The sequence below is a fragment of the Macaca thibetana genome, chromosome 1 (genome assembly GCF_024542745.1).
Source record: "Macaca thibetana thibetana isolate TM-01 chromosome 1, ASM2454274v1, whole genome shotgun sequence".
Lineage (NCBI taxonomy): Eukaryota > Metazoa > Chordata > Mammalia > Primates > Cercopithecidae > Macaca > Macaca thibetana.
The window spans coordinates 193371086-193389256 of record NC_065578.1 but is presented as its reverse complement, the minus strand read 5'-3'; the positions used below and the strand labels follow the sequence as shown (position 1 = coordinate 193389256).

Below are 18171 nucleotides of genomic sequence, written 5' to 3'. Positions count from 1 at the left end.
TTAACTATAATAGCCCTAAATTATAAGATTAATAGTACTCAGGACCTAACAGTTATATGTAATTTTTTTTTTTTTTTTTTTGAGACTGAGTCTCACTCTGTCACCAAAGCTGGAGTGCAGTGGTGCAGTGGTATGATCTTGGCTCACTGCAACCTCTGCCTCCCGGGTTCAAGGGGTCGTCCTGCCCCAGCCTCCTGAGTAGCTGGGATTATAGGTGCCTGCCACCACGCCTGGCTAATTTTTGTATTTTTAGTAGAGACAGGGTTTTGCCATGTTGGCCAGGCTGATCTCGAACTCCTGACCTAAGGTAATCCACCCGCCTCGGCCTCCCAAAGTACTGGGATTACAGGTGTAAGCCACCGCACCCAGCCTGTATGTAATAATTTTAATGGGACCACGAATTTAGTATTTCTTCTTTGAATAGCAATGACATAGCCCGTTCTATTGTACATGTGCAAGCTGATATAGGGAATTCTTTTGTACCTGTGCTCTTCCCTGCCAGTCAGCTATGGGGGTGAAAGTGTAGGGATTCATCCAAGTCCTAAAACTGGTAGTAACTCCTAGGGCAGGGATGAGCTGGAAGGACAGACCCTAGGGGAGGATGGAACTTTAAAAAGAAATTCTGAAGGTAGTAAGAAGGAAATGAGGAGTAGTGTTAGGAAGGGGCTAACTTTTTTCTTCTTGTTTCTCTTTATCTCACCTGCCCCTCCCCTTATAACTCTTCTTCCTTTTTCCCTTTTCTTTTTTGTTCTCACTTCATTCATGCGTCCTTTCTGATTCCTCTTACCTTGCTAAAAGGAGAAGTTTGTTTGGGTATCCTGTATCAATGGCAGGAAGGTTGTTTTCTTCTTCACCTTTGTCCTGTAGGTTCATATTCTCAACCCCAACCTCCTCTTTCAGTTTCCTTCTTGCTTCTCTTGACACCACAGACTTTCCAGCTAGTACTTGGAGAGGAAAATTAAACAGAGATATTTGGACAGGAGTAAGATGAAGAAAGCCTAAGCAACAGTATAGTCCATAGTGGCAAGAGAGAGTATGGGGGCTGCTTAGCCAGGGTGGCTGTTTATATATAAAGGATATTTTCAGTTTATATAAACTGCTTATAGATGGACATCAGAAAATTTAAATTCTCTTAACTGTCCAAGAAAATTCTCATATTTTTACTCATTTGTTCAAATTTGGGACTGATAAATGTGACCAGTTCTGCTTACTGTCCATTGCCTGAAATGGAGCTTTGAGGTGGACTGTATAATTTCTTCAATCTTAACTCCAAATTCTGATCAGCGATGCCCTCTGCTGCTCACTGTTAATATTTATTTACCAATCAAAGTGAAGTATTGAAGTTTTCCAAGCAGTTTTCACTTTGTGTCTTAGTCCATTTAGGCTGCTATAACAAAATCCCTTAAACTGGGTAAAGGATTATAAATATTAGAAATTTATCTCTCACAGTTCTGGAAACTGGGAAGCCCAATATCAAGGCACCAGCAGATTTGGTGTCTAGTGAGGGTGTACTCTCTGCTTCAAAGATAGCCCCTTGCTGCTGCATCCTTACTTAGTGCAAGGGGCAAGACACCTCCCCTCAACCTCTTTTATAAGGGCACTTATTCATGAGGGCAGAGCCTTCGTGACTTAATCACTTCCCCAAAGGCCCCACCTCTTAATAGTATCACTTTGGGTGTTAGGTGTCTGGGAGGACACCAATCTTCAAGCCATATCATCTCACTTTGAAAAAAGTCACAATAAAACCAGTAGATTTAATTAATATTACACTATTTATGGAAGCACGTGATGTGTCATTCCTTGTATTTATTTCCTGGGGTTGCCATAACAAATTACCACAAACTAGGTGGCTTAAAACAATAGAATTTTATTCTGTCACATTTCTAGAGGCAAAAGTTCACAGTGTGTCAATCGGGCCATGTTCTCTGGAAGGCTTTAGGGGAGAATATATGTCATATCTTTTTCTTAGCTTCTGGGTGTCACTGGCAATCTTCAGCTTACTTTGGCTTGCAGCTGTGTAACTCCACATGCTGTTCTCTTTCTGTGTCTTCACATCATCTTTTTATAAGAACACCAGTGATAGTGACTAAGGGCATACCTTACTTTAGTATGACGTCATCTTAACTAATTATGTCTTCAATAACCCTATTTCCAAATAAGGCCACATTCTGAAGTATTGAGAGTTAGAACTTAAAAGCTTTCTGAGAGGGACACAGTTCAATCCATAACAGCCCCTAAAATCGATATTTATTCTCGAGTCTTGAAATTGGTTTTTAAAATGAGAATATTCTATTAGAGTTTTTAATGTATAGTTTTAACATATAGTTCTTTAGCCCCCAATTATTTAGTTTTTCTATAAACATAGGGAAATTTATTTGTGTGGCCCTTAGAAATAATTTAATTTCCACTCTAATTCCTACTTATATTTATATAATGCTTTTAGAAATTTGTATTATTCAGAAAATAAACATATACTATTATATCTGTTCCCTACACTTAGATTTTATTGCCTGCTACATTTAAATTTTATTAGTATTTTAGTTGTTTTAGTTGTTTTAGAAAGAATGTGCCTGTAATCTCAGCACTTTTAAGAGGCCAAGGCAGAAGGATTGCTTGAGCCTAGGAGTTCGAGACCAGCCTGGGCAATACAGGGAGACCCCCATCTCTACAAAAAATAAAAAAATTATCCAGGCCTCGTGGCACATACCTGTAGTTCTAGTTACTTGGGAGACTGGGGCAGGAGGATGCATTGAACCCAGGAGATTGAGGCTGCAGTGAGCGGTGATCGGGCCACTGTACTACAGCCTGGACAACAGAGCGAGACCCTGTTTAGATAGATAGATAGATAAGATAGATAAGATAAGATAAGATAGATAGATACCTGGACAATAGAGCGAGACCCTGTCTAGATAGATAGATAGATAGATAGATAGATAGATAGATAGATAGATAGATAGATAGATAGAGAAAGAAGGAAAGAAAGGTGCTCATATTTTAAAGCATTGAAAAATGGTCTTCCTTGCTTATATTACCCACACCTTTGTTGGCATTGAGATGCAAACTTTGTTTTAAACAGTTGAGTAAATCAAAGATGGGACTGTTAATTTATTTGTGTTATTTACTTGCTTTTTGAAAATGTAAAAATAAAACTCTAGATTTAATTAGTAGTATACTATTTAGTGATGAAGTAAAGCTACAGGCTTCGAACAAATCTTGCGTAATTTCCTCTTGAATGAGAGAGAAGATTTAAAGTAAGCAAACAAATAAGTTGTGTGTCACCACTCATTCAGTCATTTAACAAGAGTGCTTATTCCGTGCCAGGAAATGTTGTAGGTGCCCTCAACAACTTAAGAGTCTAGCTTGAAACACAAATAAGTAGGTAATTATTATAGAATGGTATGATCTTTGGAGGACTGGGTATTGGCTAGCTCATGGGAGTACAAGATAGGTATCCAGTGATGAAGTCAGGAAAGGTTTCTTATGGTGATATGATGTCTATGCTGAATAAAATGTATTATAAGGTCAGTGTAGATTAATCTTTAAACCTTGTGCTTTTAAATTTGCATAGCACTCTATTAGAGAGTTCATGTTCAAAACAGTCGAAAAGGCTGGGTATGGTGGCCCATGGCTGTAATCCCAGCACTTTGGGAGGCCGAGGTGAGCAGATCGCTTGAGCTAGGAGTTCGAGACCAGGCTGGCCAACATGGTGAAACCCCGTCTCTACTAAAAATACAAAAATTAGCCCAGAGTGATGGTGCACACCTGTAATCCCAGCTACTCGGGAGACTGAGGCAGGAGGATCACTCGAACCCAGGAGATGGAGGTTGAAGTAAGTCGAGATCATGCCACTGCACTCCAGCCTGGGCAACAGAGTGAGACTCCATCTCAAAAAAAAAAAAAAAAATTCAAAGAAGAATGAATTTTCATCTACCCTATTTCTGCTGAGGAAAATTGACTATTTTCAAGCATTTTTAATAAACATGAGGGATCATGTTCCATTAGCGAACCATCCAACTCTGTTTTGACTGGGTTTAATGAAGATTTTGCTCTATTGGAAAAGAAATCAAACATAGCCAATTAACATATAAGTTAAGATATGTTATTTTCATATGAAATAATTCACAAATTAAAGACAGTAATTTGTTTGACTTAATTTTATGGCACTGTTTAAAGCTGTTTGGATTATAGTGTGTATTATAAACTTGGGTGATGGAACAACCAATATTTATTGAGCTAAGGTGCTTAAATGTCAGACACTGTTTAAATCTCACAATAATCCTGTATTAGCCTCATTGTAGATGAGAAAACTGGGCCACAGAAAGGTTTAGTAACTTTCCCCAGATCATATAGTAGTTGTAGTAGGACCAGGACTTAAATCCAGGCAGATGAATCTATAGCCCTCCCTGCATACCCACTGTTGGCACTACCCACTGTTTTATCAATTTACAAATGTAATACGTAATCAGAGAACACACATATTACACAAGTATCCAACATGGAAAGTGAAATCCTATTTTCATCTACTAGAAAGAATCACAGGAAAGTTTTTTATTTATTTTGAGGGTGGGAGAAAACATTAACATGGAAAACATTTAAAAATAATGATAGGATTATGTTATCATTAGAGTCAATAGACAAATCTCTGAAAACAAAACGTTTTGTTTGGGAGGAAGTAATTGCAATTTGTAGCATTCATGCAGACCAATTGTTTGGTATGTCCACAGAAAAAAGAGAAGGTTAGCGGTCTTATAAAAAAGGAGAAATAATACATACGGCTCTTGAAGAAAGTCCACTGGCACTAGATTTGGGGAGCTGTCAAGCTCTGATTGGTGAGTGAGGGCAATGGGAAACACTGGTCTTAGAGTTGCACCAGGTACTTTCAGTAACCCTTAGATAAACTGGTTTCCAGTTACAGCAGGCAGTTTCAGCAGCCAGGCTTACAGAGAATTACATTTGGGAGAAATGTTTTGTGCCCTAAGTGCTTTTCCCCCAGGCCTGTTGACTCTGTTTTAGTTGGGTATGACAAGAATGACTCAACTTGTGTTACTAATTTTTACATTATACAAATTGTTTACAACTTGAGTTTTTGCTTAACAGTTTATCCTTAGGGCTTTCTGTGTCCATGAAGGTATATGTACCTGATTCTTTTTAATAGCTATATGGTATTACAGTTTATGATTATACTATAAATTTGTAGTTGACCCTTGAACAATTCAGGTCCGAACTGCACAGGTCAACTTACGCAGATTTTTAAAAATTGTCATTTATTACAATAAAATAACACAAATCTATTATCAAAGGTTAAAATTTATCAAAACTTAGCACACAGAGACCATACATGGTACCCATGCAGTTGAGAGAAATGTAAATAAATGTAAAGATGCAGTATTAAATCATAATTACATAACATTAACTGTGGTACATATTGTAGTACTATTAGGTTGTGCAAAAGTAATTGCAGTTTTTGCCATTATTTTCAATATATATATTCAATATAATACAATAATTTCATAGCCACTTCCTGTTGCTGTTACTGTGAACTCAAGTTTTGCAAGGCCATGTGATACTAACCATCCCCACATGAGCAGTTTGTCTCTCCAGTAAGTAAATTGCATTTCTCAGTAAAAAGTTAGCTCTTGAGGTGCCTCCATATTTTTTCATCGTCTTTAATGCAATATGGTAAACCCATAAGAAGAGCCACTAGTGATGCTGGAAGTGCTCCCAAGAATTCCTTAATACGTATTGTAAATTGAGGTCTGCAACTGCAATTACCTGCCATTTCATTTTGTAAATAGACAGTGTTAAAACATATAACATACAAAATATGTTAATCAGCTGTTTTTATTGGTAAGGCTTATGGTCAGTGGTAGGCTATTAGTGTTTTTGGAGACTCAAAAGTTATACTCGGATTTTAGACCACATGGGGGTTGGCACCCCTAGACCCCATGTTGTTCAAAGGTCAGCTGTATTTAGGTGTTCCCCACATGTTGCATACTTGGTTCATTTCAGTTTTCACTATATAAAAAAAGTTGTTTTTTTTTGTAAAGTGAAAGCAAGTTTATTAAGAAAGTAAAGGAATAAGGCCGGGCACGGTGGCTCACGCCTGTATTCCCAGCACTTTGGGAGGCTGAGGTGGGTGGATCACGAGGTCAGGAGTTCGAGACCAGCCTGGCCAACATGGTGAAACCCCGTCTCTACTAAAAATACAAAAATTAGCTGGGCACGGTGGCGGGTGCCTGTAATCCCAGCTACTCAGGAGGCTGAGACAGGAGAATCACTTGAACCCAGGAGGTGGAGGTTGCAGTGAGCCGAGATCACGCCACTGCACTCCAGCCTGGGTGACAGAGTAAGACTCCGTCTCAAAAAAAAAAAAACAAGAAAGTTAAAAGAATAAAGAATGGTTACTCCATAGTCGGAGCAACCCCAAAGTCTCCTGGTTGGCCACTTTTATGGCCATTTCCTGATTTATATGCTAAACAAGGAGTAGATTATTCCCTTTCTGGGAAAGGGGTGAGCAATTCCCAGAACTAAGGGTTTCTACCTTTTGTAGATCATATAGGGTTACTTTCGGTTGTTGCCAGGGTATTTGTAAACTGATGGAACTGTTTGGAGTATCTTTTATCATGCTAATGCATTATAATTAGTGTATAATGAGCAGTGAGGACAACCAGAAGTCACTTTTGTCACCATGTTGGATTTGGTGGGTTTTGGCCGGCTTCTCTACTGCATGCTGTTTTATCAGCAAGTTCTTTGTGACCTGTGTCTTGTGCTGACCTCCCATCTCATCCTGTGACTTAGGATGCCTAACCTCCTAGAAATGCAGTCCAGCAGGTCTTGGCTTCATTTTACCCAGCGCCTTTTCAAGATGGAGTCCTCTGGTTGAAACACCTCTGACATATTTGCCCCGTCCCTTTTATAAGGGAACCCTTAATCCTAAGGGTTGTAGAGGGACAGATAGATATCTTCTATAACTTCTTCGGGCTGAAGAGGGATGATGATATTCCTGCCTAACTATTGGGGTCTCTTATATTCCGGGTAGAGAGGAGATCAGTCAGAAAGTGTCAGTATCATGAGGGCCATTCATAACTCTCAGTTCCGAAAAAAGGTGATATCTGGAAGATTAGTAAGTGTTTGATTTAGTAAAACATTCAGTAAGCTTACCTCGTATTCCTACACAGAGTGCAACAGCAGTATATTCCACAACAGTAAAGCAAAATAAGTAAAATTATCTCAAGTACTAAATAAGAAGACTTCCCATGAACTGGGCAACTGTTGGAAACCAAGCTGATTCCAGTCGGCCCAGAATTAGAATACTGATCCAGATTTTCACATTACCATCCCTCTTGTTTCTTCTGAGCAGCAGCCAGAAATCACTGGTTGGTTCACAGGAATAAGCAGGTTTAGTCTAAATTGCAGGAAAAAAACTCAAAAACAACTGATGAGAAAACCACTCAAAAACACCTAATAACAAGTGTACCATAGTTTTTGAAACATAATTTTTTTTTCTCTCTCCAGTCTCCCATTTTTACTAAAGACAAATCATGATAGGACTGATTTGCTTTTTTATACTTGGCCTGATTATCTGTATAAAATACAGCAAGAATAATGATTTTTCACATGGGCTTTTAAAAACTGGCTTTGATGGAACTCTGTTTTATGAGGAAACTCAGATAAGACTTTAAAATATGAATTGGATAAATTCCTCTCCTCTTGAGGTCCCAAGATAATTTGGGGCTCCTGGGCCTGTCAGAAACTGGCATTCTTTACTTACCACAGGTCAGAAACCCTGGCATAAACAAGGTATGGGGCAAGTTTTCCCAAGGGCCTTTATTGGCTTTATAAGTCAAGTTTGATTCCTTAAAGGAAAGCACACTATTCCAGCCAAAGCCTTGGTAAAATAACCAGTTTATCCAGTTGTGTCCTGTTGCAAAAGAAAACATTCGTATTGCACTTACGCAAATAACTGTATTGCCATAAGTTGAGAATATTCACAAATAGGTTCCAAATTCTGGAGAAATCGGAAACAAATAGGCTCCAAATTTTATTCACAGTGATATACTTTACTCAATTGTTAAACAGCTCAAAGAAAAGCTCAAAGCAGCTCAAAAGAAAAGTTTTCTTGACTCTGAAAAATAAAACAAAGGATAAGCAACATTTTAAACAAAAAATAAAAAAAATTACTTCAGTCTCCTGTTAGCTCAGTCCGTGTAGTTAACGCTTGCCCTATTTGATATCCACGAACACTCCAGCTCTTCATGAGAGTCCGGAAAATTTCTTTCCTCTATTTTAATGTCACAATTGCCAAAGTTATCGGAAACCTACATTGAAAAGCACCTGTCAAAGTCCTATAGCTGATTAAAAATTACCTTTTGATTAAAACCAGACAGTTGTCTCTGGATGACAAAAATGCCTTATAGCAGCCTCTGTTAAATAATTGACTGGGGATTTTGGTTACTTCTGTGGCACATAACAATTTTATATAACAATTATAACGTACACTAAGTTATATCAGAATTATAGTTGTTTCCCATAATTTTGGAACACATGCCAGTAACATTTATACAAATATAGCCCAAAGAAAACCAAGCATCATTTTATATTTGACAGTGCTTCCTATATGATTTTTATACCAAAAAAGCCAAGTTTCACCTTTGCAGTAGTGTCCTATTGTTAACCCCGATTCTTAATAAAACTGTATAGACAAATCTAATTTTAATAAGTATAAAACTGTGTAAACAAATCTAATTTTAATCAGTATAAAATTTAATCAGTATAAAATCTAATTGTAATCAGTATAACCATAAGGTATGATTCTCATAAACTGTTTACAGCTCTTTACAATTTTTGTTGAAGAGTAGATTATTGCTTTCAGGAAACCCTGTTGTGATTTTTTGCAGTGTTCAATTTATGGAAAAACTGAATAATATCCCTTTAACTTTAGCCAATATGTTCACACAGATTTTTTTTACAAGATTAATTTTTTACAAATGTACAACTTACTCAGACCTTCAGCGTTATCGTACTTAACTTAAAACAATCCTATCCCCCTTTAATCTAGGTCAAAAATACACATTCTCATGCTTTCTTACAATCTTTTACCAAAAACACATTTCACTTTCCTTACGTATCTGTAATGTAAAACTCTTTCTTCAGTAGTCTTCAATTACATATTACAATGTTAACTCTTAGCAACTTTTACTTATGGTGGAAAACCTTGGTAAGTAAGGAATTCTAATTATGTACTAGGTATGGAGCCTAGGACACAGAACAGAAGTGCAGATAAGGTCTGACTCTTTCTAGCATAGCTAGGGGGCATGGCTAACACCACATGTCCCCAAGCCTTACCTAGAATCTGCTCCAAAGTAAGTAAGTTAAACAGTTTTCAAAAGTCAAAGAAGCAGTTTATGATCTTAAAGCATTTAGCAAACCTAATATCTAACCTGCCTAATTTAAACCACATGTCTTTATTTTGAAGATATTTTGATTTTATCAATAATCTTTAAAACTATTTCCCAGAAATTACTTAAGTCACATGAATTAAAAGGCATTCCACTTTTTACTTTTCTGACAAAATATTTAAGTGTTCATTATTTTTAAACCAGTTATCAAAGCTCTTTTATATTTCACACACAATACATATAAATATACAGAAGAAGAGATGCAGTAGTTATAAGATTTTTCATTTGCCAGTTTTATTTATTTATTTAGAGACCGAGTCTTGCTCTGTTGCCTATGCTGGAGTACAATGGCATGATCTTAGCTCACTGAAACCTCTACTTCCTGGGTTCAAGTGATTCTCTTGCCTCAGCCTCCCAAGTAGCTGGGATTACAAGCATGAGCCAACACGCCTGGCCAATTTTTTGTGTTTTTAGTAGAGGCAGGGTTTCACCATGTTGGCCAGGCTGGTCTTGAACTCCTGACCCCAAGTGATCTGCCTGCCTCAGCCTCCCAAAATGCTGGGATTATAGGTGTGAGCCACCACACCCGGCTCATGTGCCAGTTTCTTAATTGGATTACTGGGTTTAGGATAGAGCCCTTGGAGGAACAGGGCCAGGAAAGCATGCAGTGTCTACAGCCTAAAAATAAGCAGGCACAGTTGGAATGCAAAACAGATCCCCAAAAATTAAGTGTCCCATTTGTATACTGGATCCTGGATTCCCAAAAGAGAAACGCTATGGAACAAGGCAGTCCAATGATTTTACCATGCATTTCATTGCAAAGTAACCCAAAGCCAGTCAGTCCATTCTGTGATCAGCCCATCACTCATGGGAGTTGTATCTCAGTGGGGGTTGAGGGGATGCTTCTGATCCAAATGTGCAAAGATCTGAGTATCCCCCTTGTGCCATTAGTTATACCCAAAAGTATATTTCCTACCTAGTTATATACGAAAGCTCTGTGAAGTAATTTCTGATACCCCCAAAGTGAAAATCATCAGATAGTGCAATGCAAAACAGAACACAGCCTTAGATTTTGAGAGGGATCTATCCATTTTAAATTTTGGGGTTCCATGAGGAAAATAGAGGTTTTCACTTAAAAGGGATCTGTGGTGCCCCCTCTGTTTTCCGATGGAGTCCCAGGCTGTTAAAGCTTGATTATCTGCTTTCAATTAAGCTGACTTAACCACGGCACTTTTTAAAACGTCCTTTTAAATCCCCTGTTACCCATCTTTAGCCATGCCAAAGTGCCAATATTTCTGGCTTTTGAAGCGGGTAACCTTCCAGGTGCTCAGAGAAAGAAAAATTTAAGACAGTTCATGGAGGGGAAGAGAATCAACAAATGGTAAAGGTCACACAGATACCAACCAGAAAGTACTCATTGCCTTTGCCAGATTGAACCTGGGCCACCAGCCATTGTAAAATGGCAAAGCCTTAGCTGCTGAGCTCCAGCACTAAGCAATTTCCATTGCTCTTTCCAGAAGGAGCCCAGAGCACCCAATTTTGAGCTTGCAAAGGCTCAAGATAATTTTTAGAGCTAATTATAACAACCCCCAAATTCCTGTTCTCGGGATGGTAGAGACAGAGCAAGTACTGCCATGTGGTTACAAGATCAAGCTCCTCAGGATATTTTTCAACATGTTGTCTCTGGGCAAGATGAAATAATGGACAGTTGATCTGAGTAACAGAAAAGATAAGAAAGGGAAAGGAGAGAATGGGAGAAAAGCATTGGCTGTGGCAGGGTTGGGAAGGTGAGAAGCTCAAGGAGGCCTGAGAAAGACCCCTCTATTGCAGTGACACTGAGTCAAGTTCAGGCACCACTTGTCTGTAGTGAAGGGACCTTTTTCACCAGTCCCATCAGCTCAAGTTTCCCGTTTTGGGAAGGATAAAAGCTCCCCATGTCCCATGATTCTGTACATGCCTAATCCTGTCACCCATAGCCGTCAGCAAGAGTGCAAGGCTGAGTAATCCAAAGAGAATAGCAGTTAACATCCCGTAGTGCCAAACCCGTTCTTAGCCCAGAAGGACTTTACTGAGGGGGATCTCTAACGCCCTAAATCTTAGGAAGAAGTCTAATTTTCCTAAGTTGGGCCGCAGACCAAAGTTCAGTCAAGCATCCTTTCCTTTTATTAAGAGGGGTGTTTAAACCCACCCTGTCTTAGGAGAGACTCTCAACTCCTGTAAGTTAGGGCTCTAACCCAATCCTCTTCGTCACCTGGGTACCCCACCACTTAACGAAAGTTGGCCAATTGGTGCTGCAGTCTACTTTTTGGCACTGGAGGTCTCAGTATATTCCCTGCGGGGTTTGCCAGGAAGTTATTACTGGAAAGGGGTCCTGATCCAGATGCCAAAAGAGGTCTGGATCTTGTGCAAGAAAGAATTCAAGGTGAATCCATAGAGTAAGATGAAAGCAAGTTTATGAAGAAAGTAAAGGAATAAAGAATGGCTACTCCGTAGGCCAAGCAACCAAAAATGTCATATTGCATACCTATGCTAGTATTTCTATAGACTATGTTTCCAGAAATTGAATTGCTACTCAATTAAGATGTTTTAACACTTCAGGTTTTTATAATAATGTATTATTTTATGTTCCCATCAGTGGTAAAAGAAAGTGCTTGTTACCTTACTTCCTTACTAGTGCAGGGATATTATCAGTCTTTTTAATCTTTGCTAATCAAATAACCCTCAAACTTCCCCCTTCCCCAAATATATATAATTAGGTTGTAATTTGGATATTTTTCAGTATTAATTTATTGGCAGTTTGTTTTGTCTTTTTTGTGAACTATGTTTTTATGTCTTTACCTGTTTTCTTTTATGTATCATTCTTTCTTTGATTTGTAAGACCTTTTTCTTTTGACCATCCGTTAAACTTATCCCCATGTAACAAAGAATAAGGTATTTAAATTTCTTTCACTTTCAGATCAACCAAGAAGGATCACCTCTTTTGCTATCATAGGTTAAGATTTCTTTTCAGTAATGTAGAATTGAATACCTCTATTGTCATTTGTTATTTGCATTGCACCTAATAATTCAAAGAAGAGTTATATTTTCTTGGAAAATTTTTATACCATGTTTAAGAGGTTTTGTTTTTGTTTTTTAGAAAATATTGTAAGTTTAGCTAATTTTATATTCTTATTTATTATGCTTATTTCCCTTTTTGGTTCAGGATAATGCTAACTACAGATTATTTCAGAAAACACTCAAATTGTGTCGTTTTTTTGCCAACTCCCTTTTCCACTATACTAAGGTAAGTCTTTATTATACGTTACTTTATTTAATTGTAGTCCTCTCAAAAAACGAATTATTATCCCCATTCCACAGAATAGAAAGCTCGAGCTCAGATAGCATATAACTTGATCAAGTCACATATCTAGAAACCAGTAAGGCTGGGATTTAAGTACAGATGTGATTTCTTTTTTATGGTTAGACTATGCCTTAGAAAGTAAAAGAAATAGTTTTTATTGTATTATAGGAAAAAGCTGATGATCATTTGAGAATTTTTAAAGATTCCCCTGATGGAATTGATTTTTTCAAAAAGACAAGCAGCATAGTTAGGGAAAACTTTGCCTCCCTACACACCAAGCAAATATCAGATGGGTTACTACCCATCAAATGCCATTGGTGCATTTCCCACAATGTGTCTTTGCCACTGGAATACAAACCCTGCAAGCTGCAGGGAACCCAGTGTAAGAAGCAACCAACTACTCTTAAATGGCAGCTGCCCAGAAAGACCAATTTGGATGGCAGTGTATCAGTAGCCAGGGTACCAGCCATGGAATTCTGACTATAATAAATCGTCATTGGAAACCCTTATCTTTCCTCAAAAACAGAAGAAAAGGTCAAAAACAAATTGAACATGGACAGTAGTTTTTTTAAAAACCACTAACATCTTTTACTAATAATGTTTTGTTCACTGACTGCTGTAAGCATTCTCTGCTCATCTTTGCAAATAATCTGCCTTGACAACTTTTCTATTTGTTTATTTTTTTGAGACAGAGTCTCGGTCTGTTGCCCAGGCCTGGAGTGTGATGGCATGATCTCAGCTCACTGCAACCTCCGCCTCCCAGGTTCAAGCGATTCTCCTGCCTCAGCCTCCCAAGGAGCTGAGACTACAGGCGCCTGCCACCACACCTGGCTAGTTTTTGTATTTTTGGTAGAGATGGGGTTTCACCATATTGGTCAGGCTGGTCTCAAACTCCTGACCTCAGGTGATCTGCCCACCTTGGCCTTCCAAAATGCCGGCATTACAGGTGTGAGCCACCGTGCCCGGTCGACAATTTTTCTGTTTTACAGTTACCACTACTATTCTGATGACTCTTACATATGCAGGCCTCTTTAAAATTATGACACAGTTTTTAAAGTGTGGTGGCTCATGCCTGTAATCCCAGCACTTTGGGAGGCCAAGGCGGGTGGATGACCTGAGGTCAGGAGTTCAAGACCAGCCTGGACAACATGGTGAAACCCTTCCTCTACTAAAAATACAAAATTAGCCGGGTGTCGTGATGCACGCCTGTAATCCCAGTTACCTGGGAGGCTGAGGCGTGAGAATCGCTTGAATCCGGGAGACGGTTGCAGTGAGCCGAGATCACACCATTGTACTGCAGCCTGGGCAACAAGAGTGAAACTACGTCTCAAAAAAAAAAAAAAAAAAAAAAAGAAAAATAATTTTCTTTTAAAAGGGGGCACATTCAGGATTTTATTTTATTTTGCATTCCTTTGTGAGATTATATGTACTAAAAAGACACATTTTATGCAAAGAATGAATAGAGTTGTTTTATTTTAGGAATTTCTTCCTTTCCTCTCTGATTCTTGCTGTAATTTGCACCAGCTGTATCTTCAGATACACAGGTAAGAAGAATGCCGTATGATTATTAAGATATAACAATGCCATCTGTGCCATGCAGTGCTTGAGTACCTACCATTTTACAGTAAAACAAAAATTTTTCTTAATGTTTTAGTAATTTTTATCTGCTAGCTTGAAATAATTGGAGATAGAGGCTTTTGAAAGATACATTCCACATGAGTTATGCTTATCTTTGTATTTTACTAGTACCTTATACAGGAGTGATAATTAGTAGGGTGATAAAATCCAATGGCAAATATAAATATATATATATACACAAATATACGTATACCTTATATATGCCTTTATATTTTAATATTGGCATTTTTTCATCTTTATTTTTATTTTGTTTGTATGAAGTTTAAGTCAGTCCCCATTTGAATTTAAATTTTGATACCTTTCTGTAATTCACTTTACAGGACGGTCTTTTTTCTGAAACCATCTCAGAAAAGAAAGGGAATTACAGAAAGGTATCAAAATTTAGATGGGGGCTAGGCGACTTCTAAAATTGATGGTTACCTCCAAAGAGCCCTAAATTTGACACAAAGTGAGTTCATTTATCCATCAGTCCTGTTGCAGCTTCATAATTCATTTAGCGTCCCAGACAACTTTTTCATACTTTTCCTTCCTCGAACTTCCTGTATCTCCAACATCTTCCCAATTCCTCATTGTCAATGACCTCACTTCCTGTGTCACTGAGGAAAAATGGAAGCAATTAAAAGAGAGCTGCTGTATGTTTCCTGTAACACATCTACTATTCTATGTGTCTAGACCCATATATTCATTCCCTCACTACCATGAGTGAACTGTGCCCCTAAGACTAGCCTCTCCATTGTGCATTGGATTTCATCCTCTCTCACAGGCTCAGTGACCTTGCACCAGCAATTATTCCCTTTCCCTCTTGCATCATCAGCCTTTCCTCCATACTGGGTCACTCTCATGAGTATACAAATATGCTGTTATTTTTCCCATCTTAACAATGCAAAACAAAATCTCTTGACTCTACATCCTCCTACAAATACCCTCTCGTTTCTCTGCCTTTCTTTACAGCAAAATTTCTAGAAAGAGTTGTCTATACCCCTGTCTCAACTCTTTCTTGAATCTAGTCCAGTCAGGCTTTCTGCACCAACACTTCATCAAAATAGTTCTTGTTAAGGTCATGAGTGACCACCACATTACTGCATCCACTAGTCAATTATAGTCCTTCTGTAACCTGTCAGTAGCACTTGATCCTCTTTTATGAACACTTTGTTCTTTTGGTTTCTAGGACATGTCTCACTCTTAGTTCTCTTGGTTCCAGTCTTACTATCTGCTCCTTCTCAGCTTCCCTAGGAGGTTTCTCTTCTAAGTTAAGTGTGTCCCAGCACTTACTCCTCAGGCCTGTTATCTGTCTATTATCATTTAGTCTCAAGACTTTAAATTTATATCTTCTTTAATGTCTAACTACCAATCAGGACATCTATACTAAATTGTCCCAAACTGAACTCTTGATTTCCACCCATGTCATCCTCATACCCAGTAAAATCTGCTCCTTTTGTAACCTCTTTATTTCAGTTTAAGTGGCAACTTTGTTCTTCAAATTGATCAGGCCAAAAAACCTTGCCCCTTTAGCATATTCTGTCAATGTTACCCTCAGTGTACACAGGCATGCACGCACGTGCATGTACATGCACTTCTCATCACCTGAACTGCTACCATCTGATCTGACTCACTATTATTTTCTTGCCTGGATTTTGCAAAAAAGTTTATGTCTTTGCCTCACGCTAGTTTGTTCTCCACACAGTAGCCAAAATGAGTGATAAAAAACACAAATCAAATGATGTGACTTCTTTGCTCAACCCTCAGATGACTTTCATCAATAGAACTTCTTGTCTTTCTTTCCTTGTTTTATTTTTTTTCTCTGCAGCACTGAATTAACCTCTGCTATATTATGTATTTACTTGTACACTTGTCTGTTAACTGTCCCCTTTCATTAGAATTGTAAACTCTATAAAGACAGTGACTTTGTATATTCTCTTTATTACTGTATCACCCACTCATGGAACAGTGCATGGCATGTATACATAGGCACTTAGTAAACATTTATCTAATTAATTTAAAAATATTTGATTGAAAAAATAAATTCTTGCAATGATGCTCAGTAGATGTAATTCAAGTCTGGAATTTCATTACTATGTTTTATTTGTATATGTCTTTTATTTGCTTATAATTAATCCTCACGATAACTCAGAATCAATGTCACAAATGACAAAACTGAGTCTCAGGAAGGGCAAATGAATGAACCAAAGTCATGTAACTAATTGACAGATTGGTGCTTTTTCCATCACGCTACAAAAACCTCAAGTGTTTATCTTAAGTGCATACTTTAAAATGCTGTTATCCTCTGCTAGACAGAGTTTCTCATGTATTGTCAAGTATACAATTAATGTGGCAAAAAATATAGAATACATATCTTAGTTCACATAAGTTTTGATTGAACTTTAGTTTAAAACCCAGTTACTGAGACATTTTCATGAAATAGTCTTTCCATTCTTCTTCAGTGTTAGTATATGGTTTATTTCTTGTAAAGCTCTTGCTTCTGAGAAACTGAGTATGAATTCATAGTAAATTCAGCGTTCTGCCTATTTAAAAACAACTTTTTTTTTTTTTCTTTTTTGAGACGGAGTTTCGCTCTTGTTGCCTAGGCTGGAGTGCAGTGGTGCAGTCTTGGCCTCCCAAAGTGCTGGAATTACAGGTGTGAGTCACCATGCCCGGCATTTTGTTTGTTTGTTTAGTTGGTTGGTTGGTTTTTTTTTTTTTGAGACAGAGTTCACTCTCCCGCCCAGGCTGGAGTGCAGTGGCGCGGTCTTGGCTCACGGCAATCTCCGCCTTCCAGTTTCAAGCGATTCTCGTGCCTCAGCCTCCCGAGTAGCTGGGATTACAGGCATGCACCACCACACCCAGCTAATTTTTGTATTTTTTAGTAGAGACGGGGTTTCACCATGTTGGCGAGACTGGTCTTGAACTCCTGACCTCAGGCAATCCACACGCCTCAGCCTCCCAAAGTGCTGGGATTTGACAGGCGTGAGACACCACACGCTCCACCTAAAAACAACTTTTAATAGAAATAAGCTAGAATTTATCAGAAATAATCTTTTCAATATGTATTTTCACTTCTGATTTACGATAGATTTTTATAGTATTTTTAAGGATATCATTGTCAAAATGGTATCAGTGCCTCAAAGCAACAAAGATTTCTCTAAGATTATCAGCTTCTCATTTTATAGAATTATAGCTATGTTTAGTTTAGAGATCTTGATCCAATTCTGGTTTCAATTCAGTACTTGGGATTTTGTTTTATAAAATGCACACTTATTTTTAAAAATTTAGTTTTTAATATATTTTTACTACTAGAACATCAGTTTATAGTACTTACTGTACCTAAAATTTTAAGATAGCTATTAATAAGTTTTTTTCTCTCCCTTTCCAGCAAGTTTCCTCCAAGCCTTTATGCTACCAGGATTTCTAAAGCACACCAGGAGGAAATAGCAGGTGCTTTCCTAGTGACCCTGGATCCACTTATCAGTCAGCTGCTCACATTTCAACCTTTTGTGCAGGTGGTTTTGGATAGTAGATTAGGTAAGCTTCAAAACAGATTTAATGGTAAATCATCTATTATGACATGTTAGAGACAGTGATTTCCCCTAACCATTCTTTTTTACAATTAAGAAATTTTTATTAAGTTTCTTTTAGTTTCTTTTCTTGAAACATATTTCTTATTTCAAAATTATACCTGGCTGGGCACAGTGAATCATGCCTGTAATCCCAGCACTTTGGGAGACCGAGGCGGGGAGATCACCTGAGGTCAGGAGTTCAAGACCAGCCTGACCAATATGGTGAAACCCTATTTCTACT

General features: G+C 38.0%; 2 protein-coding genes across 13 annotated transcripts in view; one reads left to right on the top strand and one right to left on the bottom strand.

Annotated features, from left to right (window-relative positions):
- Positions 1-18171, top strand: part of FIRRM (FIGNL1 interacting regulator of recombination and mitosis) — a 57827-nt gene that overhangs the window by 13712 nt on the left and 25944 nt on the right. For 11 of the 12 annotated variants that reach the window (XR_007724168.1, XM_050783832.1, XM_050783760.1 and 8 more), the window contains 3 exons: positions 12601-12681; positions 14218-14282; positions 17747-17895. Coding sequence is in view for 10 of the 12 variants with exons in the window: in XM_050783832.1 (XP_050639789.1) it covers positions 12601-12681; positions 14218-14282; positions 17747-17895 (295 nt within the window). In the remaining 2 variants the exon portion in view is untranslated. Of the gene's footprint in view, positions 1-12600; positions 12682-14217; positions 14283-16936; positions 17012-17746; positions 17896-18171 lie in introns of those variants that run through there. The other variant, XR_007724169.1, reaches the window with a different exon arrangement.
- Positions 6340-18171, bottom strand: part of SCYL3 (SCY1 like pseudokinase 3) — an 81243-nt gene continuing 69411 nt past the window's right edge. Inside the window, exons 15-16 of the transcript XR_007724178.1 lie at positions 14897-14972; positions 6340-8125 (exon numbers count right to left, since the gene is read on the bottom strand). The gene's annotated coding sequence lies outside the window, so the exon portion shown is untranslated. The remainder of the gene's footprint in view (positions 8126-14896; positions 14973-18171) is intronic.